General features: G+C 43.7%; 1 protein-coding gene across 1 annotated transcript; it reads right to left on the reverse strand.

The window, feature by feature from the left end:
• Positions 1-5,350: 5,350 nt before the first annotated feature.
• rundc3ab (RUN domain containing 3Ab) lies at positions 5,351-26,345 on the reverse strand. The gene is made up of 11 exons (XM_015963195.3): positions 25,979-26,345; positions 19,353-19,468; positions 18,042-18,169; positions 16,515-16,600; positions 16,347-16,436; positions 16,181-16,261; positions 15,940-16,108; positions 15,685-15,842; positions 15,436-15,555; positions 6,388-6,479; positions 5,351-6,312 (listed from the first exon to the last, which is right to left on the reverse strand). Exons 1-11 carry the CDS (start codon positions 26,083-26,085, stop codon positions 6,170-6,172), a joined length of 1,290 nt encoding a protein of 429 aa, XP_015818681.3. The 5' UTR covers positions 26,086-26,345; the 3' UTR covers positions 5,351-6,169.
• Between the last annotated feature and the right edge of the window lie 1,316 nt (positions 26,346-27,661).

The following is a 27,661-nucleotide window of genomic DNA, read 5'->3' on the forward strand; positions in this document are numbered from 1 at the left end:
GACCATGGTTCTCGACCGGAAAAGGGTGGCTTGCCAACTCCGGGTTGGGGGAGAGGTCCTACCTCAAGTGGAGGAGTTTAAGTATCTTGTTCACGAGTGAGGGTAGGAGGGATCGGGAGATCGACAGGCGGATTGGTTCAGCATCTGCAGTGATGCGGACGCTGAGCCGATCTGTTGTGGTGAAGAGGGAGCTGAACCAGAAAGCCAGGCTCTCGATTTACCGGTCGATCTACGTCCCAATCCTCACCTATGGTCATGAGCTTTGGGTAATGACCGAAAGAACGAGATCGCGGATACAAGCGGCCGAAATGAGTTTCCTCCGTAGGGTGGCCAGGCTCAGCCTTAGAGATAGGGTGAGGAGCTCGGACATTCGGGAGGGACTCAGAGTAGAACCGCTGCTCCTCCGGATAGAAAGGAGCCAGTTGAGGTGGTTTGGGCATCTGGTCAGGACGCCTCCTGGACGCCTCCCCGGGGAGGTGTTTCGGGCATGTCCTGCTGGCAGGAGGCCCCCGGGTCGACCCAGGACACGTTGGAGAGGTTACATCTCCAATCTGGTCCGGGAACGTCTTGGGGTCCTGCCGGAGGAGCTGGTGGAGAAGGCCGGGGAGAGGACGGTCTGGAGCTCCCTAGTTGGGATGCTGCCCCCGCAACCCGGAGCCGGATAAGTGGAGGAAGACGACGACGAGAGGACAGAATAACGATTTAATGTTTGTGGCACAGCACTCAGCTACAGCAAATAAAAGAAAACAGCAGCCATAACGTGTAATAATAAAAATCGCATTTATTCACATCAGCTAGTCTAAGCCTAACTTTGCCTAGTTTAGTCTTGTTTGTTTAGGTATAAACTGGTTTTATTAGCACTTTACGAATGGACTATCACAGTAAAAGCACGATTAAATGCGTGGAAGATGTTGTCCCATCCAGAACAGTTAAATCCTTCCCAAATCATAAACCCTGGATTAATGGAGGTGTGCGAACGGCGCTGGCGGCGCGGAGCACCGCCTTTGCCTCCGCAAACACATCAGACTACAAACACGCACATTACCATCTCCGGAAGACGATCAAAGCAGCCAAACGTGAGTACAGAGACAGGGTGGAGCAACAGTTTGACAACCCCCGGAGTATGTGGCAGGGACTAAACACAATCACAGACTTTAGAGGGAAAACCAGAACACCGCAGACCACGGCTTCTCTGTGTGAGGATCTAAATGCATTCTATGCCAGATTCGACACAGCGAACACCATGAGACCGGACAGTGAACGCACCGCGGATGACGTCAGTGCGCACACTGTGTCTGAAGAGGATGTGCGGAGGTGCTTCAGGAGGGTGAACGCACGCAAAGCTACTGGTCCGGACGGGATTCCCGGCCGCGTCCTCAGGTCATGCGCGGGTCAGCTGGCTGGAGTGTTTACACACATCTTCAAACTTTCCCTCTCTCTGTCTGTAGTCCCAGCCTGCTTCAAAATGGCCACCATTGTCCCTGTACCCAAATCCTCCACCATCTCCTCATTGAATGACTGGCGACCTGTAGCCCTGACCCCCATCGTGAGCAAATGCTTCGAGAAGTTGGTCAGGGACTTCATCTGCTCTGCACTGCCCGATTCACTGGACCCTCTACAGTTTGCATACCGCCACAACAGGTCCACTGATGATGCCATAGCCCTGGCACTCCATGCTGCCCTGTCACACCTGGAGAAGAGAGACACGTATGTGAGAATGCTGTTTGTAGATTACAGCTCAGCATTCAACACCATCGTTCCATCGAAGCTGGACAGGAAACTGCAGGATCTAGGACTGAGCAGCTCCCTCTGCAGCTGGATCCTTAACTTTCTGTCTGACAGACGCCAGGTGGTCAGACTGGGCAGCACCACCTCATCCCCCGTCACACTGAACACTGGTGCTCCACAGGGGTGTGCGCTGAGCCCTCTCCTGTACTCACTCTACACCCACGACTGCACGGCCACGAGAAACTCCAACATCATTGTGAAGTTTGCGGACGACACTATAGTGGTAGGTCTCATCACTAACGACGATGAGACGGCCTACAGGGAGGAGATCAGCGCCCTGACCCACTGGTGTCAGGACAACCGTCTCACCCTCAACGTCACAAAGACAAAGGAGTTGATAATGGACTTCCGGAGGTGCAGAGGAATACACACCCCCCATCACCATCAACGGCGACGCTGTGGAGAGGGTAAGCAGCTTCCGTTTCCTTGGAGTTCATCTGACTGAGGATCTTACGTGGTCAGTGCACACCAACAATACAGTGAAGAAGGCACAGCAGCGCCTCTTCTTTCTCAGGAGACTGAAAAGATTTGGCATGAGCCGCCGCATCCTCAGGACCTTCTATCGCTGTGCCATTGAGAGCATCCTCATTGGATGCATCTCCACCTGGTATGGCAACAGCACCGCTTACAACCGCAAAGCTCTCCAGAGAGTAGTGCGGTGTGCAGAAAGGATAATTGGAGGTGAGCTTCCCTCCCTCCAAGACATCTACAGGAAGCAGTGCCTGAGGAAAGCGGGGAGGATCATCAAGGACTCAAGTCACCCCAGCCATAAACTGTTCAGACTACTTCCATCAGGAAGGAGGTTCTGCAGCATCCGGTCCAGAACCAGCAGACTGAGAGACAGCTTTTTCCATCAGGCCATCAGACTGCTGAACACTTCGCAGACACCTCACCCTCACTACTGAAACTCCAACATTACACACTCCTTACTGTACACTAATGCCACTGTTTTGCACATATCAACCTCTGTATATTTTATATCTCTTATTTTATTGTTTACTTTATTCATTTGTAAAATATGTATATACGCATTATACACACACTCACATGCACACACGTAGAAAAAAAATACTTAGCACACACATTTAGGAATGTATATACCTTACATACTATATATATTATTACTTAGATTAGCCATTTTTATATTTTGCTTGTTTTTACGTTATTGTATTTTGCACAGCTGTTGCTGTGAAGCTCGCACACAAGAATTTCACTCGCATGTACTGTACCAGTGTACCTGCACATGTGACGTGACAATAAAAGTGATTTGATTTTATTTGGATGTTTTTAATATTCCTATGAAAACAAGTAGCAGTAAAACAAGCTATTTGTTTTATATTTAAGTGAAATTCTAATTTCCTCATGTCTTGTTCTGCACTGAACTTGTGACGAGTCTAGTCTGATGCCCAGAATCGGTTCTTTGGGTTGGATGTGTTTAGACTCTAAATGGTTTGACGCTCAAACACACGACTACAAGCCGTGTGTTGAGGTTCTCAGAAGGTCCAGCTTTATTGGCTGTTCACAAACGTAAAGAGAGGTGAGCGTTGCCCTGTGGTGTGTGAGTAGCAATCTGAAACTGCCCTTTCAGTTTACCAACCATGATTATTAGGTGCACTGTTAAGTGCAAGAGAAATCTGCAAAGACAACTTGAACATGTTTTACAGTCCTCAAGGACAGCTATTGTAGGCGATAACACCTTAGTACACAAGTTACCACATATAAAACACTATCATGACTGCTCATGTCTGTCTTCATTCACTTGTTCATTTTCTTGCATTATTACTTCCAGCTGTGTGTGTGTGTGTACTGTCTGGGTGGACTGTGATGTGGCTTTGGGTGGTGTGTGTGTGTTTGTGAGACAGCGTGCTTTGTGGGAGATAAATGTCTTGACTCTATGTGAAAGGGAGTGCCAGTGGTGGGACAGGAGAAGAGGGCAAAGATAACATGACAGCACTTTTGCAAGCTGATCCCAGACCAGCACAAAGGCTCAGAGAGTCCCCTCATCAAAACCGCACAGATCCAAAACCTGCCCTCCGTACACGGGTTCATACGCTCATGCTAAGATAACACACACTTGTAGAACTACGTCTAGCAGACCAGAAAGAGAATGAGTGTTTTATCGCAGAAGGACGAAGCACTTTAACCGCATGTTTGTCTGTCTGCTGCTACTACTCCACAATCAATGTCACTTTCACAAGAAAAAGGCACCGTAAGACAAAGTCTGATAACTAAATACAAACTGGCATCCATTTGTTTACAACCAGGGAGTTAATTGGACAGTATGTCAATCTGGAATGTATCTCCTACATAATGCGTTTCTAACATTTACCAAAGAAGCTTCAGCTGCTGTTTGCTTAGCTCTGTGTATTTGTCAGTCGTAATGAATAAATGAGCCCAGCCTTTGACCTCACGTGAGCTATTTCGAACCCATCTGAGGAGAAATGTCATGCGTCACAAAGCTTAGTCACAAAGGGAAGACACGAAAGCAAAGGGTGACCGAGGTTCAGGGGGGAAAGGGTGAGTCTAAATGTTGGTGCAGCAGTAGACTCGATTGCCAAGATTTGTATCTGTGAGATTTTATACCATATCTACCAGAAAACACCAAATAACTGTTCTAGAGATGTAGCAGTCTTAACGTCTTCGCTTTTCTGGTTTTTGTGAAGGCGTTTTAGTAAAATGTGTCTGTAAATGCATTCCTCAGCCCTTTGAGGAATAAATTTCACCTGTCGCCTTTCATGGCAGAGTTTAAATATGTTAAGTATGTTGCACAAAGAGTGATGCTCAGAGGACGAGGTGGTGGTGGGGTCTGTAAGCTATCACAATTAGCTTCATATCTGTAATAGTGACGTGTCAAAGCCGTCATTATGTTAGCTAAATCTGATTAGCTGTGGCAGCCATATTGAATGCTTTTGCCTCCAAAGGTGAAACGGTTGGAGATGCTCATCCAGCTTGTTGGGAGGTTCATTTGAGATACAGCACAACTTACACCAATATTGTTTGCAAATACAGACAAGCAAATCAATGGAAGTCAGCTCCAGATGAAGAAATGTGGAGATAAGGATATTTGCAGACTAAAACAGGTTCACCAGTCTTTTCTCTTATTGTTGGTGGGAGAAAAATAAAAACTTGTTAAAGTTCTGTTGTGCATCTAAGATGCAACAAGAGGGGGACTCCCACCCACCCACCCATCCATCAATTTCTTCATTATACATACATATATATTTTTTTCATTGTATATATATATATATATATATACTTTTTTTCATTATATATATATATGACACGTGTCTTAGCATCAGAAGAAAAGTCAGAAATTAAATAATGTCAACATGAAAAATAGTTGAATTACTTTTTTTAACCAATTAATCCATCAAACTCCAAAATGCTCTCAGTTAAAACTTTGACCTGATGGTGGCACCAGACATCAAATATTGAGAATTTTTCCATGGTTACTAATTAATTTTTTTAAGTTATGACGCTATCCCAATAACTGACTGACTCGACTCTGCCTTTCGTGCAGTCTCGACTGAAACACACAACTTCCATGCACATTACCAGAATCCAAAGTTTCAAAAAATGCAGTTTTATTGCAAGGGTCTCCAGCTCTGCATAACTGTGCATTAGATTTACACGTTGTTGCAAGTATGTCACGGAATTAGTTTAGACAAAAAATAAAGACCAACAGGGAATGAAATGAGAACACACACAAGAAGATGCACATAAAGTCACAACTTCTCTATAATCAAACTATTTTACCAAGAGAGGTTTGAAGAAAAGAATGAAAACATTCACCCTGCATAGTCACAATGCACTTTTGCCTTTGAATGGAATAAATATTATGTCTGTGTGCATGAATACGATGCAGAGACTCTGCAGACCTTGGCAGAGTCCTTGAAGTCACATCCTAAAATCTGCATTTATTCTAACGAGTGACTGCATAAGGGTTTAACTAGCAATTATTCTAATATTTTAACAATGTTTTTGTTAATATTCAAATACTTTTCTTTATGGACCCATTTGTTCACTTTAAACAAACCTTGTTTCACATAATTCGCTACTATTTGAATTTTTTTGTTTCTGTTCACTAAAACCTTATTTTAGCTAAATAATCCTGCCAGTAGGGGGCGACAGATAACATAAGATACACTGAGGCTGAGAGGACAGAGACACTGGACAGGGACAAGAGGCATAAAGACATCTGTGGAGGACTTTGAAAGTCATGAATGAGGCAGCGCAGCAGTGTCGAGGCTGGACAGGCTAAAAGACAGAAGGGATGATCTTTCACACAGGTGTAGGTTGGTGCCTGGCTCAAAGGAATCGGGAAGAGAGGAGTTATTTTGTTTTGCAATTGTCTCTGTAGGCAGTGTTTCTTTGGCGCCCCCTAGCAGGGAGAGAGAGCAGGACTGTTCTCTGTGCTGATGTGGACCAGGCACTCGCTGGATTTGAGACTAGCCAGAGATTTGCAGCTTGGGAGAGACACCAAGGACCCACACAGTCCCACCAAGGAGGGGGTGTAGTCCTTTTCTAAGGAGGACAGGAAGAAATATTTGGATCCCCTTTTTGTTTTTAAAATGAACTGTGATGTGTCTGAACAGTTACCTGTACACCAGGCTCCTCCGTTCTGTTTTCCCCTGATCCTCTGGGAGTCTGAATCATCCACTGACAGCACCTCTGTGCTCGGGAAACTCCTCCTGCAGGTCAACAAAAGGACAAGTAAGGAAACCTATCCACAGTCATTTTTAAAAAGCTCTATCATCCGTTTCTTTTTCCATAATTAAAACCCCATCTGAAACCATTCTTGAAAGATTTCTAAATTAAATTTAACAGGTTTATTCATGTTTTACATCCTGTTTTAATTGCAAAACAATCCCCAGGAGTTTCACACAGAATCCACATAAAACTATATTCTAGCGATTAGAATCAGCCAATATTTAGCATGACTGGCCTAACCATTGATGAGCCAATCTAAAACTTGTTTTTGGTTTGTAAAAGCACTATTGCAATCCAGCAATTTAAAAAAATCCATTTTTACTTCTGGTTTATTAATGGGATGGAGGTTGAAGGTTAGGGTTATTTATGTGCTTATCTCCAGCAGGCTGGACTATTGCAATGGTCTTTTGTCTGGTCTTCCCAAAAAAGCTGTGAAGCTACTGCAGCTTATTCAGAATGCTGCGGCTAGCCTTAATTCAATTAAATTCAATTCAATAATACTTTATTAATCCCAGAGGGAAATTAGAGTTTCAGTACACACAATTCTGAGATCAGACATACATACATACATGACAAGAATTGTTGACTGTGGTCATGGGCAATCTGAGTCGCGCTACCGTAATAGATCAAGATCAAGAGGGTTTATATGAGGATAGAGTTGGGGGGAGGGAAAAAAAGGTACTTCAAAGTTACCCTCACCAGAGAGGGTAGCTTTGCTATGCAAAAAAACACCTCAGACAGATATGCACACACTTCAGACATTACACAACATAAGTGTCCACTAGGTGGGGAAGTAGGGTTGGGACTCTCCTCACTTCAGTGCATGCAGCCGCATGGGGCAGCGCTCATCACCTCCGTTTGGACAGGGGAGGGAGATAATGGGTTAGAGAGCACAGCGACTCCTAGATACGGTTCCACGGCCTTCACCGGTCACAGTCCCGCCCAGGCTGGGAGAGGGAGAAAGAGTTGCCTAGTGACAGCAGCATTCCACATTTCTTCTGATGGGGGAATTTTTACTTCAGCCTCACAGGCTCATAATTTATTCTCTGCCTTAGAGTTCTGTTGGTCTACAACCCCTCTAGATCCAATAATGGTGTAATTAATCTATCCCAATCCGTGCTGATCCGTCCACAACTCTGTCCTTGATGGAATCCACCTTTTGTGCCAGAGCCTGAATCTCAGCCAAAGTTCCAAGCTTACAACTCATCTCGACAATTATATGAGTTTGTGCGTTCACAGCGCGATGCATTCCATCCCTGAGCTCCGGGATTGAGCCAATATTCCTTGAAAGCTCGTTAATTTTCTGGTAAGCCAGGTAACCGCTCAGGCCAAACAGCAGTGTAGCATGAAGAAGGCTCTCTGATGTGTGGTAAAGGTCACATTTGCCCAGCTGGGTCAAACAGTACTTTTTGAATCCACAGATTAACCCAAGGAGCCACGATGTCTGCTCAAGATCATAACATCATATCTGCTGTTCCGTCCCAGAGAAGGACACTTCAAGTCACTTGATAATAATTAGATAATAATTAATAAATTCATTGATTTTATTACTGTTTAATATAGTCATCATAACATGATCACTTGGTTAATATAAAGGTATTTTAATTACATGAAATGGATTATTATGCTTTGGGTATAATAATAATAATTATTATAATGATTAAAGATGTGTTTAGCAACAAGGTCAAGTTCATCTATTCAGCTAACACAGAGTTCAGATAAACAATAACTGCATCACACGTTTTTGACGCATGAGCAAGCTTTCTTACGGAGAGAGTGGGAGTGGTCTGAGAGCTTTTGGTAAAACTGTAACCATCACAGATTCACGTTCAGTTTCGGAAACCAACATCAGCCTGAGGAGACGGGACGGCCACCCAGACCCTCTGCCAAGCTGTTCTGTCACGCCGACAAGAATAGCCAAACAATAAACGGAACCGTAAACCAGCTAACGAAAGACTCTACCAGAGTCGATTTCTGAAGTTAAGTTAAAGACGAGAACGTTCATCTGCCAAACGCTTGACCACCGTGTACCCGGCTACCACTCTGGACCAGACGATCGGACACTCGCGTCTTCCCTGCCAGCCCTGAGTGTCATCTTGGATGAACCCATCCTCCCGATCTCCGGATCCACAAGAGGGTCAGCTGTTTGGGTGAGGTAGAACACGAGGCTGCGTTTGATGCTGTTTCTCTCAAAATAACTCAGTTATCCGCAAACCATCATTTCCACCCAGAACGCTTTCATTCTCTCTGAAAGAAACCTTCTGAGAACTTCATTCAAGCATCCAAAACTCATCATCATCATCAAAACCGGTTCCGGTTGAGTGAACGCTGGCGCGTCTCGCTGCCGCTGCTCGCTGGCAAACAAACTTTTTGTATTTTTTTTCTTCTTTTTCACCCTAGTCACATCCCTGTGTCGGTGAAAACTCATTTTCACCTACCTGCTCAGCTTGCGTTCTGGTTGCACATCACCACCTCCCTGCTCCACTCCATAATGTGGTCCAGCAGGATTTCTGTGTGCCTCGCACTGGCCTGGATCATCCTGTTGCTCATTCTTCTGTCCGTGGATGGCCTTCTCCAGTACTCGGCGGCGGAGCTCTTCAACCTCCGCTTTCACTACTCCGGATCTCCACCACCAGCTCTGTGCCTCTTCCCCGACATCACCTTCCAGCCTCGCCGTCGGTATATCCATCGGGGGTCCCGGCGGAACCTCCATCTCGACGGCTCCAAAGGAATACCCTCCTTCTGGTCCACGACTAGCCGGCGGCTACCCAGGAATACCTGCCGAGCTGCCGACTCCAGCGTGTTAGCCCGGCTGGCTAGTCGGGCTAATGCTCCTGTCGCCAGGGACTTCCGCACTGCTAATTTTGGTCTTCTCAACATTCGCTCCCTCTCTGGTAAAGGACATCTCCTCCAAGATACCATCAGTGACCATAAGCTAGACTTTCTTTGTCTGAACGAAACATGGCAACAACCCAGCGATTTCTCACAACTCAATGACTGTACTCCTCCCGGATTTGTTTACCTCTCCAAACCCCGTGGGTCGGGCCGCGGCGGTGGTCTCGCGATACTCTATCGCGAGACTTGGAAGGTCCTTCCCGTAAGCCTTCCTCCTCTCACCACTCTGGAATGCCTCGCCTGTCAACTCTCCGGCCCGACCCCCACAATAATTGTCACTGTTTATCGTCCCCCCAAGTTCAGCCCTGAGTTTTTAAATGAACTCTCTGCTCTTTTATCCCATCTGTCCTCCCTTTCCCCAAATGTAATTTTACTTGGTGATTTTAATATTCATATGGACAATATGGCCCTCCCCCTCAGCAAAGACTTCTCCTCATCTTTGGACAGCCTCAGTTTTCATCAATATGCCAATTTTCCCACTCACATTAAAGGTCACACCCTGGATTTAATCTGCTGCTCCGGCCTGACCCCCTCCAACTGTACAGCTGACCCGCTCCCTTTCACGGACCACTTCCTCATCTCCTTTTCTGTTCCCCTCCGTCTCTCCATCATCAAGTCACCACGTATCATTTCTTTTCGTAATATTAAGGACATTGATCTAGCCTCCCTGTCCTCCAGTTTTGCCACCTTGACCCCTAATTTGTCCTCTACTCCCGATGATCTTGTCATTCAGTACAATAACGGTCTGGTTTCTATCCTTAATTCATTTGCTCCCATCAAATCCCGCTCTGTACATTTTACTCGGTCTGCTCCATGGTTCACCCCTGCCCTTCGCTCCTTGAAAGCTACCAACCGGAGGCTTGAAAGACTCTACAAGAAAACAGGTCTCACCATCCATAAAGACTTATATTCTGCTCAGATTTCTCTCTACAAGGACTCCATCTCCCATGCCAAATCTCAGTATTACTCCGGTCTCATCTCGTCCAACTCCAGCAACACTAAAACATTATTTTCCATCATGAACAGCATTTTTCAGCCTCCCGACTCCCTACCCATCCATCTTTACTCTTCAGAAACCTGTAACTCTCTCCTTCAGTTTTTAATGAGAAGGTCAATAGAATCCATCTCTCTTTACCTCATTCCTCCCCTCCCTCTCCTGATTTATTTGAACCCACCATTCCGTTCTCCTCCTTTGAACTTCCCCATCCCTCAGAAATATTAGATTACATCACCAAATCCAAACCTTCCACCTGTCAACTGGACCCTATTCCAACTGTTTTAGTTAAATCGTGCCATTCTTCTCTGCTCCCTTTTATAACAGCCATTAGTCATTCCTCACTATCCTCTGGTACGGTCCCATCCCTATTCAAATCCGCTTCAGTCAGCCCTATTCTAAAAAAACCTGGTTTAGATCCCAATGATTTCAATAACCTCCGTCCCATTTCCCATCTTCCCTTCATTTCCAAAGTCCTTGAGAAAACTGTTGCATCTCAGCTCCATTCCCATCTCACCCGCAATAACCTTTATGAACAGTTTCAGTCTGGCTTCCGTCCCCACCACAGCACAGAAACAGCTCTCATCAAGATCACTAACGACCTACTCATTGCTGCTGATTCTGGTTTAATCTCTATTCTTATTCTCCTCGATCTGAGTGCGGCCTTTGACACCATTTCTCATCCCATCCTCCTCAATAGACTCTCTTCCTTAGGCATCACTCACACCCCCCTCATCTGGTTTCAATCTTACCTTACTGGCCGCACTCAGTTCATCCAGTTAAAATCCTTTACCTCAGAACCCTCCCCAGTCAAGTCAGGTGTGCCCCAGGGCTCTGTCCTGGGGCCCCTCCTCTTCATAGTATATCTCCTCCCTATCGGCAAAATCTTCCGCAAATTCAATATCCAGTTTCACTGCTTTGCAGATGACACCCAGCTCTACATTTCCAGTAAGCCCAACTCAACTCTCCCACCATCCTCCCTTACACTCTGCCTCTCTGAAATCAAATCATGGTTCACCTCTAATTTCCTCAAACTCAACGGCAATAAAACTGAACTTCTTCTTGTTGGCACTAACTCCACCCTCTCAACATCTGACAGCTTTTCTTTAAATATTGACAGCGCCACAGTCTCCCCCTCACCTCATGTCAAGAGTCTGGGTGTCATTCTCGACAGCTCACTTTCTTTTCAAGCTCACATTAATAACTTAATTCGGTCAGCATACTTTCATCTACGTTCCATAAACCGTCTTCGTCCCTCACTGACCCCTCACACTGCCGCCATTCTCGTCCACAGCCTCGTCACCTCCCGTATCGACTATTGCAATTCACTTCTTTATGGTCTTCCCAACAAACTCCTTCATAAACTGCAACTGGTCCAGAATTCGGCAGCCCGTATTATCACCAGAACCCCTTCCTTTCACCACATCACGCCGGTTCTCCAGCAGCTTCACTGGCTCCCAGTTAAATTCAGGTCCATCTTCAAAATTCTCCTCCATACCTTCAAAGCAATCCACAACCTCTCTCCTCCATATATCTCAGACCTTATAAGTATTCACACCCCGTCCCGTTCACTCAGATCTTCTTCTTCCATCCATCTTGCGGTTCCTTCTGCCCGCCGTCTCGCTACCATGGGGAGCAGAGCTTTCAGCCACTCTGCTCCTCGACTCTGGAACTCACTTCCCCCAGACATCAGGAACGTCGACAGTTTTACCCTTTTCAAAACAAAACTCAAAACACACATGTTTAAATCTGCCTACAACCTCTGATTTTATTGAAATGTTTCTCTCTGTTTTATCTTCTTTGGGTTTTATTATTGTTTTATTGTATTTTATTACGTGTTTTGTGTAAAGTGACCTTGGGTGTCCTGAAAGGCGCTTTGAAATAAAATGTATTATTATTATTATTATTATTTATCATTCTCATTTTAGCTCCATTCAGTCACAGGTTTTGCTTTTAAACAAGTAATATCAAAACTGTTAAAGATTGTCATTAAAATTGCCATCCATGAGTTGTCATTTTATAATTGTTGTTTCAAATCTTTCGTTTAAAAATTGTTAGTAATAAAATTTCTTCATTTTTAAACTTGCCTCATTATTGAAATGAAACACAGAAACGGGTGATGGAGGGGTCATGGGAGTTTGCCCAACCAATCCACATGTGTTTTGTGGATTTGGAGAAGGCTTATGACCGGGTCCCCAGGGGCACCCTGTGGGGGACGCTCAAGGAGTATGGGGTGGGTAGCTTTCTGTTAAGGGCCATTCAGTCCCTTTACCAGAGGAGCGTGAGTTTGGTCCGCATAGCCGGAAGGAAGTCGGACCTGTTCCCGGTGAGGGTTGGACTTTGCCAGGGCTGCCCTTTGTCACCGGTTCTGTTCATTACCTTTATGGACAGAATTTCTACGTGCAGCCATGGTGTGGAGTGTGTCGAGTTTGGTGGCAGGAGAATCTCGTCTCTGCTTTTTGCGGATGATGTGGTCCTCCTAGCTTCATCCAGCTCTGACCTTCAGCTCTTGCTGGGTAGGTTCGCGGCTGGGATGAGGATCATTTTCGTGAAGTGCATTTGTAGTCCTGGACTTATTTTCACACAACACCTAAAATATCCTGAGGGACCTGAGGGTGTGTTCCAACTATAGGGGGATCACACTCCTCAGCCTCCCTGGAAAGGTCTACTCCAAGGTACTGGAGAGGAGGGTCCGATCGATAGTTGAATCTCAGATTGAGGAGGAGCAATGTGGTTTTCATCCTGGCCGTGGAACTGTGGACCAGCTCTATACCCTTGCAAGGGTGATGGAGGGGTCATGGGAGTTTGCCCAACCAATGCACATGTGTTTTGTAGATTTGGAGAAGGCTTATGACCGAGTCCCCAGGGGCACCCTGTGGGGGACGCTCAAGGAGTAAGGGGTGGGTGGCTTTCTGTTAAGGGCCATTCAGTCCCTTTACCAGAGGAGCGTGAGTTTGGTCCGCATAGCCGGTAGTAAGTCAGACCTGTTCCCGGTGAGGGTTGGACTTCGCCAAGGCTGCCCTTTGTCACCGGCTCTGTTCATTACCTTTATGGACAGAATTTCTAGGCGCAGCCATGGTGTGGAGTGTGTCGAGTTTGGTGGCAGGAGAATCTCGTCTCTGCTTTTTGCGGATGATGTGGTCCTCCTAGTTTCATCCAGCTCTGAACTTCAACTCTTGCTGGGTAGGTTCGTGGCTGAATGTGAAGCGGCTGGGATGAGGATCAGCACCTCCAAATCTGAGACCATGGTTCTCGACCGGAAAAGGGTGGCTTGCCAACTCCGGGTCGGGGGAGAAGTCCTACCTCAAGTGTAGGAGTTTAAGTATCTCAACGCTGAGCACAGCAACCCACCACCCCAGACCCCAACCAGACGGCCAGATCTCCCTCCTAGCCTCCAGCCCCAGGAAGCCAAGCAACAACAGAGGTGTGCTAAGACCCCTAGTCTCCCTCCGCCTGCTCCAATATAGTGTTGTGTGTTGATGAGGTGTATTCCATGGCTGTGGTGAGCGGGCAGTGCGGGCATTGTCTGTCCTATGCCAGCTGATGCCACCACACCACCCCACTTGCACCCACAGCCCCCGGTGTCTAAGTGCAGTTTAAAATTGGAAGTGGGCACCAGCACTCAGAAGGAGGTTGAGAAATCCCCCTGCCAAGTGCCGTTGAATGTGCTCACTCCCAAGGCCCTAAGTGTGTGTTTGCGTGCAATGTCGTCGGTGGAAGTGTATGAGGTGCAAATAAAATTGGGGGGCAGGTTGCCACAGGAATGCGTAAATCGGGTCCATACCCGCACTCCCTGACTTGTCCACCCCCCAAGGTCCTATGTGCATGTTTGTGTGATGATGTGAGGGAGCAGGAGGAGAAAAATATGCGGGGATGGGGAGGAATGGCTGGTTGGGCTTAGCCCTCCAGGGAGCCAGCTCCCCCACTGGCCCCAATAGGCACCTCTGTTGTCAAAATGCCACCCAGGGCATGGAGACCCCAGCCCATTCTGCCAGGGCCTAAAGCAGCAGCATTGCAGAGCCTCACGGAGTCCGAGGGCACCAACCCAGCCACACCCCAACAGAATATCTATGTCCATCCCTGCATTTGCACAACTTCCAGAATATATAAGACAGAGGACATCCAGTTAATGTTGGGTCCTCCCCCTCCTGGAGATCCCCCTCCCCTGTGATGGAACAGCAGAGGAGCCAAGGTCTACCCGAGGCCCCTGAACCCGGGCCAGGCACTGCTGCATGTTCCTGCCTTCTTCCCGGCAGCATACATGTCAGGACCTGACCCCCACACCCGAGCCCCCAGGCCCCCACCTAGACCCGCCCAGGGGCAATGCAGCTGCCAGGCAGTGACCCATGGCCGCCGCCAAGACCTCCAAGGGGCCCCACTCACAACCGCCAGTAGTCCACCCCCCAAGGCAACCCAAGCACCTCCAGAGGGGGGCAACGGCCCCCCAGTCCCAGACACCCCCAGTGAACCCACCTCCAGGGAACATCCGGATACTCCAAACTCAGACCCTCCACCCCCCCACCCACATCATCCCGCAGGACAATATCAATGGTCCCCCATCATCGCTATGTGATGGAACCAATCAAAGGAGCCCAGAGAGACTGGTTTGAAGTGGAAGCAGAGGCTAAATCAAGTGTAATATGATCTAACAAAAGATTTACAATTAATTCAGTACAAAATTCTACACAGAGTACACTATACAGGTCATCGGATGTTCAAGATGGGGTTTGTGTCATCTGACACATGTGCACACTGCACAAACAACATTCCTGACAATTACATTCACGCACTGTGGTCCTGTCCACCTGTCCAGGAATTTTGGGGTAGAGTATGTGAAGACCTGTCAAAGTCTCTGAAATGTCATATCCCAACCACCCCCTCTCTTTGTTTACTGGGAAACCTGGACGATGTCCCGATTGAAACATCTTTGGTTCACGTAGTTCTGACTGCCATATGCATCGCTAAGAAAACTCTCCTCTTGAATTGGAAAAATAGAGAAACTCTCTGCATTAACCCGTATAGAAATCTTTATTAGTGCTAATTCAAACCTGCGGAGCAGCTTCATGTTGTCTTGGCTGCTGTACGGCTCGAGCGTCGGCCACTGATTGATGAGGGGAATGGAGAGGTTCTTGGCCAGGTGGTTGGAATCACATGGAATCAAACTTGTCCTAAAGCAGATGTGGGTGAATTAGGAAGACATGCAACTGTAACAAAAAAAGACGACTATTCTAATTGCAGTAACGCTGTCACATCATCTGGATGAGGTCAATAAAGGAGAAACTTTGTGAAACACTCACATTTGCTCCTGAAGCTCCAGGACAACAGCCTCCAGATCCTTCTTTTCCTGCTGGCTCTGACTCTGTGCCTCTTCCAGCTGGGCTTTCAGCTTTTTGTTCTCCATCTCCATATTCTTCAGCTGGGACTCACGCAGGCGCACAAGCTCCTCCAGGTAACCCTGGCAACGCATATCCACATTACTTTTACTCCTGGACTTGTTATTTTCATACACATTCCCATCCTGAGTTAGGGACCACAGAAACACGTCTGAAGACCTTCTGAGCATTGACGATCTTGAACCTCTGCTCCATCTTGCGACACTTTGTGTTCCAGCTCTCCTCGTCAGTGACCAGGGGGATGTAAGGGTGTTCAGGGATGCTGTCGTCGCTGGTACTGCTGTCAATGCTCCGTCGATCGTCCTCATCATCGCTCAAGTAATCATAGCTGGAAAAACACACGGCCAATTTCAGAAAAAGCCTCGCTCACAATTCTAATTCTACTGACAGCATCACGTACCTTTGAGTAAACTTCAGGTATGGAGTGTAGTCGATCACTGCTGAAGACTTCCCGTCCAGAGCCTCCCCTTTCAGGCAGAAACTGTGAAATCAATAAAATAAAATAAAATAAACCAAACCATAACATCTAAAATAAACACCACTGTCTCTAAGTGAAGGCGCTCCACCTGAAGTCTATGGCTCCCAGACCAATCAGCATCCCCGTTAACACCGTGGCATCTTCTCTTAACATGATGGCTCCTTCTGCGAAGAACCTCCTGAAGCACAAACAACAGGATGGTTAGGATGGTCGAGCGATACTGTTGCCGTGACAGGTGTGATGGGATGTTTCCCACCTAGTCGTCCTGATGTCCCTCAGAGCAGTGGCGACATACTCAGACAGCCTCTTCTCCATCAGGGCTACTCTCATCCAGGCTCGTCCCTGAAGAGATGCAAATGTCAACACTAAAGATAATGACTTCTTAGCAAATACACAGATCACATTATAAATAACACGGTTTTATGAATTTTTGAGTTCAGTTTGAGGAGACTGCTTATGTAAAAAAAAAAAAGGTCAATGCTTTTGTCAATCGTCTCAGAAAATGAAACTCGTATTTTATTTAGATTCCTTACACATAGTGAAATATTTCTAGCCTTTATTTCTTGTATTTTTGATGATTTTGGCTTTGGATAATAAAACCCCAAAAGGGGAAATCACACAAGGTCATTGCTGAGGAAGCTGCTTGTTCAGAGTGTTGCATCCAAGCATGTTCTGGTGTGGTAGGAGACACTGCAGTAGCAACAGAGAGAACAGGAGCTTTGAAATGATTGTTGGAACTAAATCCATCTAAGGGAGGTTCAGCAGGAGTGGACTGATGCCGGAGTCTGAGCGTCAGGAGCCTCTACACACAGATGAATCCTGTCAAACTACTCCTGAAGCAGAGAACATTAGAAACGCCTCCCACGGGCTAAGGAGAACAAGAACTGGACTGATCAAAGGATCAGTGTCTTAACAGATTAAAGTAAAGTCTGCAGGTCAATTGGAAATTAATTAAGTTCCCAGAGTCTGGAGGAAGAGAGGAGAGGTTCAGAATCCACGATGCTGGAAGTCCAAGAGGAGTTTCTACAATCAGAGGCGATTTGGCTCTGATGTCTGTTATGTTTTCTGAAGTCCTCACTGTACTTTGTGGAGATGGTGATTTCATTTATCTGCAGGACCTGTCCACGCTGCCAAAGGTACCAGAAGCTGCTTCAGTGACCTTGGTGGTACTGGGCTGGAATAATAAACTGTCTGACCTGACCCTCGCAAAGAGAATCTATGGTTTATGATCAAGAGAGGATGGGAGACATCAGACCGACCAATGCAGGCTTCCATCACAGAGCTACAGGCTGATAGGCTAACCCAGGCTGATGGTCTCCATGCCAGTCATGTCGTAATTCATGCAAAAGAAGGTCAAACCAAGTATTGATCGTAGAAATGAACATACTTTTATGAATCTTGACATTTGTGTTTAAAATACTTTTTTAATGGTCTTAAGTATATTCTATTATTTTGAGACAGGAAATAAAGGCTTTCATTTTATAAATAATGAATCTATATAATATATGAGGTTTTACATTCTGAAATGAGTTGTGTTAGATGTACCTGTACCCCTCAGAATGTTCATACTATCATCAGATCCTGTTGTCTTTGGGCTCCAATGTGCTCCAGCTTGGTTTACGGGATTTGCTTCATTTATCATCAACCTTTGAGTTGATTTCTGCTCGTTTTGTGCCTTTTATGACATCATGCATGTAACAGCATCACTTTTGGTTAATTTATAAGACTGAATCACCAGCACATCCTTAATGCATTTATCATTTTTACAGTCTGCATGACTCACCTTTGCCTGTGATGTGCTGATGTTCTCCATACTCTCAATGCTGCTGATGCAGTTGTTAGGGACTTTAGCACAGGCCAGGCGGATGTAGTCCCAAAAACTCTTCTGTCCATCAAACCAGCTACCAGACCCTAAAAAATAAAAAATAAAAATAGGGGGGGGGGGGGGGAGGAGCACTTCAAATATTCCAGTTTACAGAGGGGGATTTCTCACTCCATTTATTTGCAATTTTTCATCGGTTTATGAATTTTTCAAATGTTATGACTTTATTTTTTTTGACAACCTATTTCTGTTTTGAGATCATTATGATTTAATGACTTTGTTTTATTTTGTTTTGATCTATGTGAAGCACTTTGTGATTCTATGTCTGTGATGAGTGCTATATAAATAAAATACAAGTTGTACTGAGTAAGAATGACATCCTGTGGTCAGATTTGGGTACTGCAGTAAATGAGTCAGTTTTCAGCAACTGGTACCATTTATGGATCAGCGCCAGAAGATTCTAAATGATTGTTGATAATTGAGTAGATTGATATATTTTTCCAGAGTCCACGCTTTGTGTCCATCTCACTGTTAACATTGTTAACTCAATGTTAGCCTCTAGGCTTCTTTACCCAATATTAGAGTAAAACAAAAACGGATGCTGTGGCTTTTTAGGGGTACAAGAAATAACTTCTAGGTTACTCCTGTTACTAACTAACATTCTGTCCGCAACACTGCTGCTCTTTGCTGGCCAGTGTTGCAGGCTGAAATGTGATTGGCTGTGGAACCAGGAAGTATGGAGGCGGGACATTTGAACTACGGAGTTTGACGCATTCTGGAAGCGTAGCGCGTAAAAAAAAAACTCAACGAATGCAGTGTGTCCTTATGCTTCAGGGATACGTCCAAAACGTAACATTTTACAGCCGCAGAAATGGAACCCATCCACGACGATGGCTATGTTTCGCAGTCGTTCTGCAGCTGTTTTGCTTCTGGTGGAAAGTAGGAGTAAACATCCAAGAAGTGAACAAATGCTGTCCCCCTGCATGTAGCTCACACACAGTGTACACAGTCCCAACAACTCAAGTCACTGTAAAATGATTAGACATTGTTCCTTTAAATCATCACTATTGAAGCAAATGTTTTAGTCTAAGGTGCTGTTTTTAAATTAGACAGCCGTTTGTGGCAAATAACTTAAAGTTGTAATAATGTTTCTAAACACTTTTCAAACCTTGGGTACAGTGAAATTCAAGCATGCTAATGATTTTCTTTGCAAACCCTGCACTCTGTGACTTTCTTTACTTGGCACGTGGTGATTTCTCAAAGATCTCTTACCTTTAAAACGGTGACTGAGGATGTGTTCAAGGATTGCTGCAAAGTTGATGAACTCTTCAGCTGTGTCATCAATGGGCTCAGCTGTGTATTTCTCCAAAAGGGTTTTAACTGAAAACCTGCAGAGGAATCAAAGAAAATGTGGGAGTAAATTAAAAAGCAGGAAAAAGATGGATTTTTTTTTCCTTTTTTATGCTTGCTCCCAGTCCTCCCAGTGTGAATGCTTATGGGAGCCATGTTTTCCATTTCCTGCTGACTCATATCTATTCTCCCAGCCTGATGATGTTTGTGAAACCTTCAGGAAGCTCCAACAACTCTGACTATTAAAAAGCTCGTATGACTCATGATGTGATATATTCTCAGCAGAACTTACGGGTTTCTCTTTAATCATGACCTGAGATGATCACTGGCTGTAAAACACACTCAATGATTTCATTTGTTTTTAGAAACAACCCCACCGTTTTTATGTTCGTTAAATAGTTCAGCAGGTCTGTTTGTGACCAGAACACCTGACTAAGTGGGTTTTATAGGCCATTAGCATCCAGCCGATTTTAATAAATTCTTAGTTTTTAAAAGACTCCTCAGTTTTCTTCAGCACAGACTCTGCTGGTCTAAATGTTGCATGCACATGTCCAGGACGAATTAAACAGTGGAGTGATTTTAGTCTTTGTTGTCCCAGAACAACGATGTCTGATTCACTGTCTGACTCAAAATAGGGATGTCACATGACCCACATCCACCTGTCGGCAGCTTGGGAGAGACATGTTGATAACAACGGTATTTGGGCAGCTTTATAAGTAAAAATAGCTTTTTTGAATGCAACTTTAGATTAATAAACCCTCCATGTTTTACCGTTTTGCTAGGGAAACAACAAAACTAGTTCATAAGGGCTAAGAGGATATGTTATCACTGAATGTTTGCTACAGTAAAAATAACTGATAGCTAACTTCTAGCACCTATTTACTCTGGTTTATCCTATTGGGTCACTCTAAATCAGGGGTGTCAAACTCAAATTCACACGGGGCCGAAATGAAAATCTGGGACGAAGTCGCGGGCCAAACTTCATATTTTTTGAAAAAGTGACGGCAAATTTGCACATTTTCTTTATCAACATATATGTAATTTTGAACCTTTTAATTTGGAAACAAACTTACATTTGCATTAACACTGAATGTGGAATACCAAATTACACACGAGCAAGTCGATTTTAAATAAAACACATCAGTGGTATTCATTACTTGTGGTATATTCAGCATTTTAAAATCTATTCAGGATTTATGTTTTCTTGTTGTTTATTCATTTTTCTTATTTTTTATTCTCCTTTTTTTCTCCTGTAACGTGTCATCACTGCTGTGACATCTAGCTCCCCCCCCCCCCTGAGGAACAATAAAGGGATTTTCTATTCTATTCATCTATCTGCAGCCTTTCCAGTTCCTGTTTACTGTAGGTTAAATCTTTGCTCACTGGCCAACAACAAAATAAAAATATAATTTTATCTTAAATGAAAATGCAATATCTCACATGTTAACTTTCATGTTTTGGAGCAGAAAAAGAGCATAAAACCTAAATATTTAAAGCTCAGTTTGCTCCACTGGTTTACTGTGATGCTCACCTGTTCCAGCCAGATACCTGCATCATGGGGTTGATCTGAGCTGAGGAGACTCCTGTTGTTTTGTTCATCTTCATCATAATAATGACAACATGACAACAGGTGCTCACATAGGTTTGTGCTGATGAACATGTCTGAGCAGCTTGACCACATTGTTGTGTGTCGAGGAGGAAAAATAAAAACTACAGCAGGCACAGAGTCATGCTGGTTTGAGCGTGTCGCTGCTCGCTGGAGTTATATCAGCTCTGTCTGGAAGTTAGTTGGAAAACTTTCTCTTTCAGTCGTGAACACATAACTGAGCGGTTAAAATATCCGTTTCTGGGCTTCAACGTCAGAAAATAGCTGAGTAAACTCGGCGCTGAGTGAGAGGAACGTCCTACTTTGGCAAAACGTCCTACCCGTAGGATAATTTTACCGTGTTTTACATGACACAAACCCTAACCCTAACCATAACTCTACCCCTAACCAAAAAAAAAATCAAGTATCAACGTCAATAAAAAGTACTAATACTTACTACTTATCTATTTTCCTGCAAATATGACAGCGGAGTAGCATTCCCCTTTTGTGTTGTGCGCACATGCTCAGTAACAATGGGTAGGACGGTTTACGGGGTAGGAGAAATTCCCAGAACACCGGCACCAGACGCTGTAAAAAAACACGGGGGGTGGGGGGGGGGGGGGGGGGGGGTTCGGCTCTGCAGCAAAGCATCATGGGAGCTGTATTCTTTGCGGTAAAATCGGCCAGTGGGTCAGTTTTAACATATTTTTTGATGTTTATCTCGCGGGCCACACAAAAATGCTCCACCTTGTCTCTGACACATGTGCTCTAAAGCATTTTTATGATGGTAAATTAGGTCAATCTCAGAGTGAGCTGGTAGCAAATCTTGCTGTTTGGTGCAGTTATATGCATTTTTCCCAGTGTTGTTAACGTGGAGGTTTCTTTACACAGTCTACTATAACTTTAAAACAGTTATTGGGAAAATATAAAATTATGACTGTAAGAGTTATTTAGTTCTACAGCTCTGATCTGCTGATACAGGTTAACATCCACTTATAAAATGATGATTTAGTGTGTAACAAAAAACATCCACACGGATAATTTGCTATTGCCAGCCTGAATTAGCCCTTTGTGATGGTGCATTCACAGACCAGGAAGAAAGGGGCTTTTATTTTGCTTGGCAATGGTGCATTGAACAGTTATTGATTTTCAGATTGGCTCAAAGATTAAGAAGTTTATTTATATTGTACTTTTCAGATGCAAAGTGCTTCACTGACAAAAAACATACAACAAACAACAGAATCACAGTAAAACATTAAATGAAACTGCATTACAATAAACTGTCAATTATCAATAAAAGTGGTATAGGTGACTAGTAGAGGGGTAGGATAATGGAAAAGACAGCCAAAACTAGAGCTAGGAAACTAAAGGTGAGTTTTAACAAGTTTAAGGAGGGTGTAGGAGGCAAAAAGAAATCATGTAAACTAGGCATGTAAAAAATACTGATATGGAAATATATCGTGTTCATTTTTCCAGTGATATTATAATCAGTATTGGGAAAGTTTGTTTAAAAAATGAACTAGTTAAAAGTTCAGTTCATACATTTTAAAATGAACTAGTTTGTTTCTTAGTTCATAATTTAACAAATTTTGAACTAAGTTCACTGTTCCAAAAACGAACTAGTTCATAGTTATTTTTCCTCATATTTATATATATTTATATATCCAACAGTTGGCACCCGTTCAGACCACACTCATACCCAGCTGCAGTTTTTACCCTACAGTATATTCTCAATAACATGAGGAAAACATTATTTGAGCAGTTTTTAATGGGAAATTATTAAACAATCTTAAGAAGCAGGCTGAGGTAGCAAACTCAAAGTGCAATATTAAAAGTGCAAAACATTAAAAAATGTATAATCTTTCAGTTAAGCCCCTTTTTTATTTTTCTGAATGAACTTTGACTCCTGCACACAGCAAAGATGTAGAAGAGTAGACGCCGCACCAACCGCTACTGCCTATGTTTGGCCCAAGCCCCCACAATGCGGCTCTAAAATTTGTCTCAACCCGGAAGTACCAAAAATTGCAGTTCCACCCTCATCTGCTGGGGGCTGGTATCAGAAGCGAGTAAATCCTCATTGACTCCCATGTTAAAAATACCAATTTCACAGCAGAAATAAACTTGTTTACAGCCTGGTACCAAAACATGTTTTTGGTTTAAATGATCTAGTTTACACTCATGACAACTCTGAGGGGGATGAATTTTTTTCTCACTCTTCTGTTTAAGTGTATTAAAAGCCTAAAATTCTGTATAATTAATGAGCCTCAGACCCACGTGACCACAGAGCTAGCTCCGTGGAAAGGCCTCAGTACAGCCTCGGTCTGGCTTGGAAACTGCTCCGGCATTTTGAGTCTCTGTGTTTGTGTATTCTTTTTTGGATATTTTTTGTGCAATTGTTGGACAAAATGACTTGCTCTGGCATTAGTTGCACTAACAGAGCGTCCAAGGAGTCTCCACTTCATTTTTTTCGGTAAGTAAAATTATATTTATGTATTTTAGGTCACTGCCGAGCTGAGCTTAGATTTTAACATGTACTGTTTTACCATGAAATTTAAATGTAATAGGGTAAAACCCAGTGCATTTCACATATTGCTGCACTTTAAAAAATGGGTTGAAATATAACATGTTGGTGGAGCTGGGTTCAGACTATCGGCTTGTGGAGCTCTCGGGAGACCGATGTTTTCCACCCGTTTCTCCCCTCCCCGCAGCTCGGTGCATCTCTGTCTGATCGCGGCTTCTGTTTGCTGACGGCTGGTTCTCCCCGCAGCTCGGCGCATCTCTGTCTGATCGCGGCTTCTGTGTGCTGCAAGGGCTGACAGCTGGGTCTCCCCGCAGCTCGGCGCATCTCTGTCTGATTGCGGCTTCTGTGTGCTGCGCGGGCTGATGGCTGGGTCTCCTCGCAGCTCGGTGCATCTCTGTCTGATCGCGGCTTCTGTGTGCTGCAAGGGCTGATGGCTTGTGGAGCTCTGGGATGGAAACCTTTCCACCCGGTTCTCCCCAGCTGCAGCTCTGCGCATCTCAGATCGCAGCGGCACTTGTCTGCTGTGCGGCTGCCGGCTTGTGGAGGTCTCCAAGACCTCTGTGTTCCACCCGGTTTTACCCAGCGGTCAGCCCGGCGTATCTCTGACTCAGAAGCTCTGGTGTTGTGCACAGTTAACTCCGGCTGTAGCTATGTTGCTACCTCCATTAGCTTAGCTCCCACCTCTGCATTAGCTTTGGGTTAGCTTCAGGTTAGCTTGTAGCTAGTTCAACCGGGTGTCGTCAGTTGATCCCAGCCTTACAGCCCCACCCTCAGTTCCACCTCTCTTCCCTTTTATGGAATTGTCTGGGCTTGACGGAACCTGTGACACGGTCAAAATGGCGGTGGTGGCCACCTTCCATTTTAGCACAAAAACTTGTTATTGGAGCCTATGGAAACCCATTGTCCATATATGTATGTCGATGGTTTGGCCGCATTTGCGGGTTCTACTTTTTACAAACTCTATAGTTAACAGGATGTTTTAGCTAGGCTTTAGCTCTGGAAAAGCTCCGTGGATATATGGAGCTAGAACGGCGAAAGAATGCATTCATAAACCCGTTTACGCACGCCAGGACGAACACACTCACTTTCACGCTTGTCAGGCAAAATACAAAAGAGTTCGGTTCACGAAAAAAAAAAAATTCATGAACGATTGTTCAATGAATGCGTTTGGGCATATGACTGATTATATGGATATTGAAAAGCTGTGTATCAAATTTTTGGAAGAATTTACATTCAAATATTTGTGTTTTTTCTTTATTTTGGTGCAATTAAAACACTGACCCCTAGTTGGCAGCAGTGTGCAGTGGGCTTTGTTTCCACCACTGAAATGTAAATCCCTCTATTATGGTTTAGATACCTCATGTTAAACATGTTACATATCAGTTTGAACTGTTCATTGAATTTTCCCATAAAAAATTCTGTCTAAAAAATTGCTAATATCTTCTGACTGAATGTATCACAATATATTGTGATACGTTGTATTGTATCACCATAATTTCACCATTACACATCCTTAATATAAACCTAGCAGCAAAACGTGGAAAGTGACCAAACAGAGGCAGTAAAATCTGGTATATTGATGACTCAGTAGGTGAAAACATTGACAAAACAAACATTTAAACGAAATTAACAACATAATTTCAATAAAACCTTAAATATTCACTAATTCACTTTGTGAGTTTATAGGCCTAACCATAACAAATGTTACTATAGTTAATCTCTATGATATAATAGGTTTATAAGTGGCGGTAACATATTTCGAAAGTGACCCTGGTGTGACAAGCTGTTAGCTTGTCAATCTGGGCAGACCTTATCGTTATTTCTCCAAGCTGAGTCCATTCAAATAGCTCTCTACAACGTAATTCATGTTAATTGTTCATAATCTTTCACACCCCACAGTCATGAATTATAACTAACATTTAAGCACTAGTTGTAAGCTAAGAGCTAAAAAAAATCATAAATGGCTGCAGAAGTTATTTGTTTTGTTTAATTGGCTTTCGGATCGATGATGATCTGGGTCATCATCAGTGCCTGACTCAGCAGTTTTGTGGGGTTTGATGCTTGGCGTGTTTTAACTGAACTAGTCTGTAGCAGTCTCACCCAGTCCAATCAGGACTCAGAATTCAGGCCTCACATGTCATCCTCAGACAGTCTCCACGGGTACCAGTTAGTCCTTGCTCCGGGAAGGTGGTCGCCATAGCAACCACGCCATCAGCGCTCAGAAAACAAACAGCGCTGACAAATATGACATCTCACTCAGTTATGTTATACTAAACAGGAACACTTGCTTTTTTAACGGACGAAAACGGATTAGATGGACCAGGAGTTGCATTTAAAGACATGTGGAAATTATAAATGTCTCCTTGTATGACCACCTTAAGGTTTAAGCAGCATTTCTGAGAACTCCACTCACATAAAGGCTTCAGAAACATCATCACCGACCTGCAGACGGAGATCAGGTTCTTCCTCTCCACCGCTACGTTCCGAGCAGACACTTTTCTCGATGCTTCTCCCGTGGCCATCCCTGCCTGCACATACCCGGGCTCCATCCGGGAGGAGACAGCCCTGTAATAAAATGACCCCTCCCTGTCCCTCTCCCTCCACTTTCACTCGTGGAAGAAGCAGAGGATGCTGCGCGTCCACGTCAGAGCCGCAAACATTACTGCGCCAAGAAAAAAGCTATTATAGTGAAGAAAGAATCAGAAACATAAAAAACAATGTGGATCTGTTGTGTGTTATTTGTTTTTATCCCACATTCAGAGGAATAAAACGCATCTCTCTGCTTTCGCGATGTCGACTGCCGATGACGTCAGAGTAGTTGATTGGCTGAACATAAACCTTACGGAATTACGGAATCACGTTACGTTGTTATCACGTTTTTTATTATTTTATTTTTTTATTATCTTTAAATGCTTATTACAATTTCTCGTGAGACAACAACACAGAATGGAAACATACAAGGCATCTTTAGTAACAATAAAAGAAAAACAAATAAGAAACTTAAAAAAGAGGCACTTATATCACAAAGTAAAAAACATTGTTACAAGATTAAACATTTTTCTGCAGCATGACAAATGGCTTTTGCAGTTGCATTTGAATTTCTTATATGAGTCAAAGTGGATAAGAACATATGGAATTCATTTGTGAAACAGTTCATGTTTGGCAGTTGTTTTTTTTCCCATTTGCTTTTGTGGATGTGGTATTTACCCATAATAATAATAATGTTAATTAACAATGAATTATTCCCATTTAATTTAGAATTGTAAATAAGAATATCTTCATTTGTAAAACGATCAAGTTCTCTTATTTTATTTCTTAACCAACAATGGACTTCTTCCCCAAACCTCTTACTTATATGACAGCTGAAAAATAAGTGTTCTATTTCTTCAGGGCTTCCCTGACAGAATTCACAAGGGTCAACTTCAAAATCAAATCTCTTCCTCAGTGTCTCTGCTGATGGATAGTAGTTGTTAAGAATTTTAAATTGCATTTCTTTTACTTTGGGCATTATAGGCCATTTTATAAATTTTTATTGTTTTTCTTCAATTATTGGATTTCCTAGTATTTTTATTTTAATCTTCCTATCATAATCATGATAGATACATTTTTTAAAGGCTCCATTTAAAAATTTCTTTTCACATTTTCTTTCTGTGATGTTCAATTCTCCTATTAATAAATTAGGAAGTTTTATTTGAACATTAGAGAAGAGAATTGTGTTTTTTATCATTTGTATCAAAGTCACTGGTAGAGCCTTACATACTTTCTCATATTCCTGAAGAGAACATTGAATGTTATTAAATTTGTATTTAAAATTCTGTAGCTGTAGTATTTCACCATCTTTATCCATAATATCGTGTACAAAGATAATTCCTTGATCAAACTACTGTTGGTTAAACAAAGACTTTCTGTTTGAAACAATTACTCGATTATTCCACAAGGTGGCACAATGAGGAGTAAAATTATGGGTAAATACCATCTTCCAATAATGCAATACTTGTTTGTGAAATTCAGATAATTTAAAAGGCAATTTAGTGATTTCAAAGTCACATTTCAAAAGAAAGTTTAGCCCCCCAAACTTCTTGAAGACATTTTTTGGAATATGAAACCAAATTGTATTTGTCTTTA

This window comes from Nothobranchius furzeri, chromosome 16 (assembly GCF_043380555.1).
Source record: "Nothobranchius furzeri strain GRZ-AD chromosome 16, NfurGRZ-RIMD1, whole genome shotgun sequence".
In the NCBI taxonomy this organism is placed as follows: domain Eukaryota; kingdom Metazoa; phylum Chordata; class Actinopteri; order Cyprinodontiformes; family Nothobranchiidae; genus Nothobranchius; species Nothobranchius furzeri.

Bases quoted from the DNA above. Each gene is read 5' to 3' on its own strand.
- rundc3ab (XM_015963195.3), bottom strand. From the start codon at position 26,085: ATGGAGCCCGGGTATGTGCAGGCAGGGATGGCCACGGGAGAAGCATCG. The intron at 16,601-18,041 runs GTGAGTCATGCA...GCATCTCTTCAG, and splicing joins TCAGCACATCACAGGCAAAG to GGACGAGCCTGGATGAGAGT. The intron at 16,109-16,180 runs GTACGTGATGCT...GTGTTTTTCCAG, and splicing joins TACCTGAAGTTTACTCAAAG to CTATGATTACTTGAGCGATG.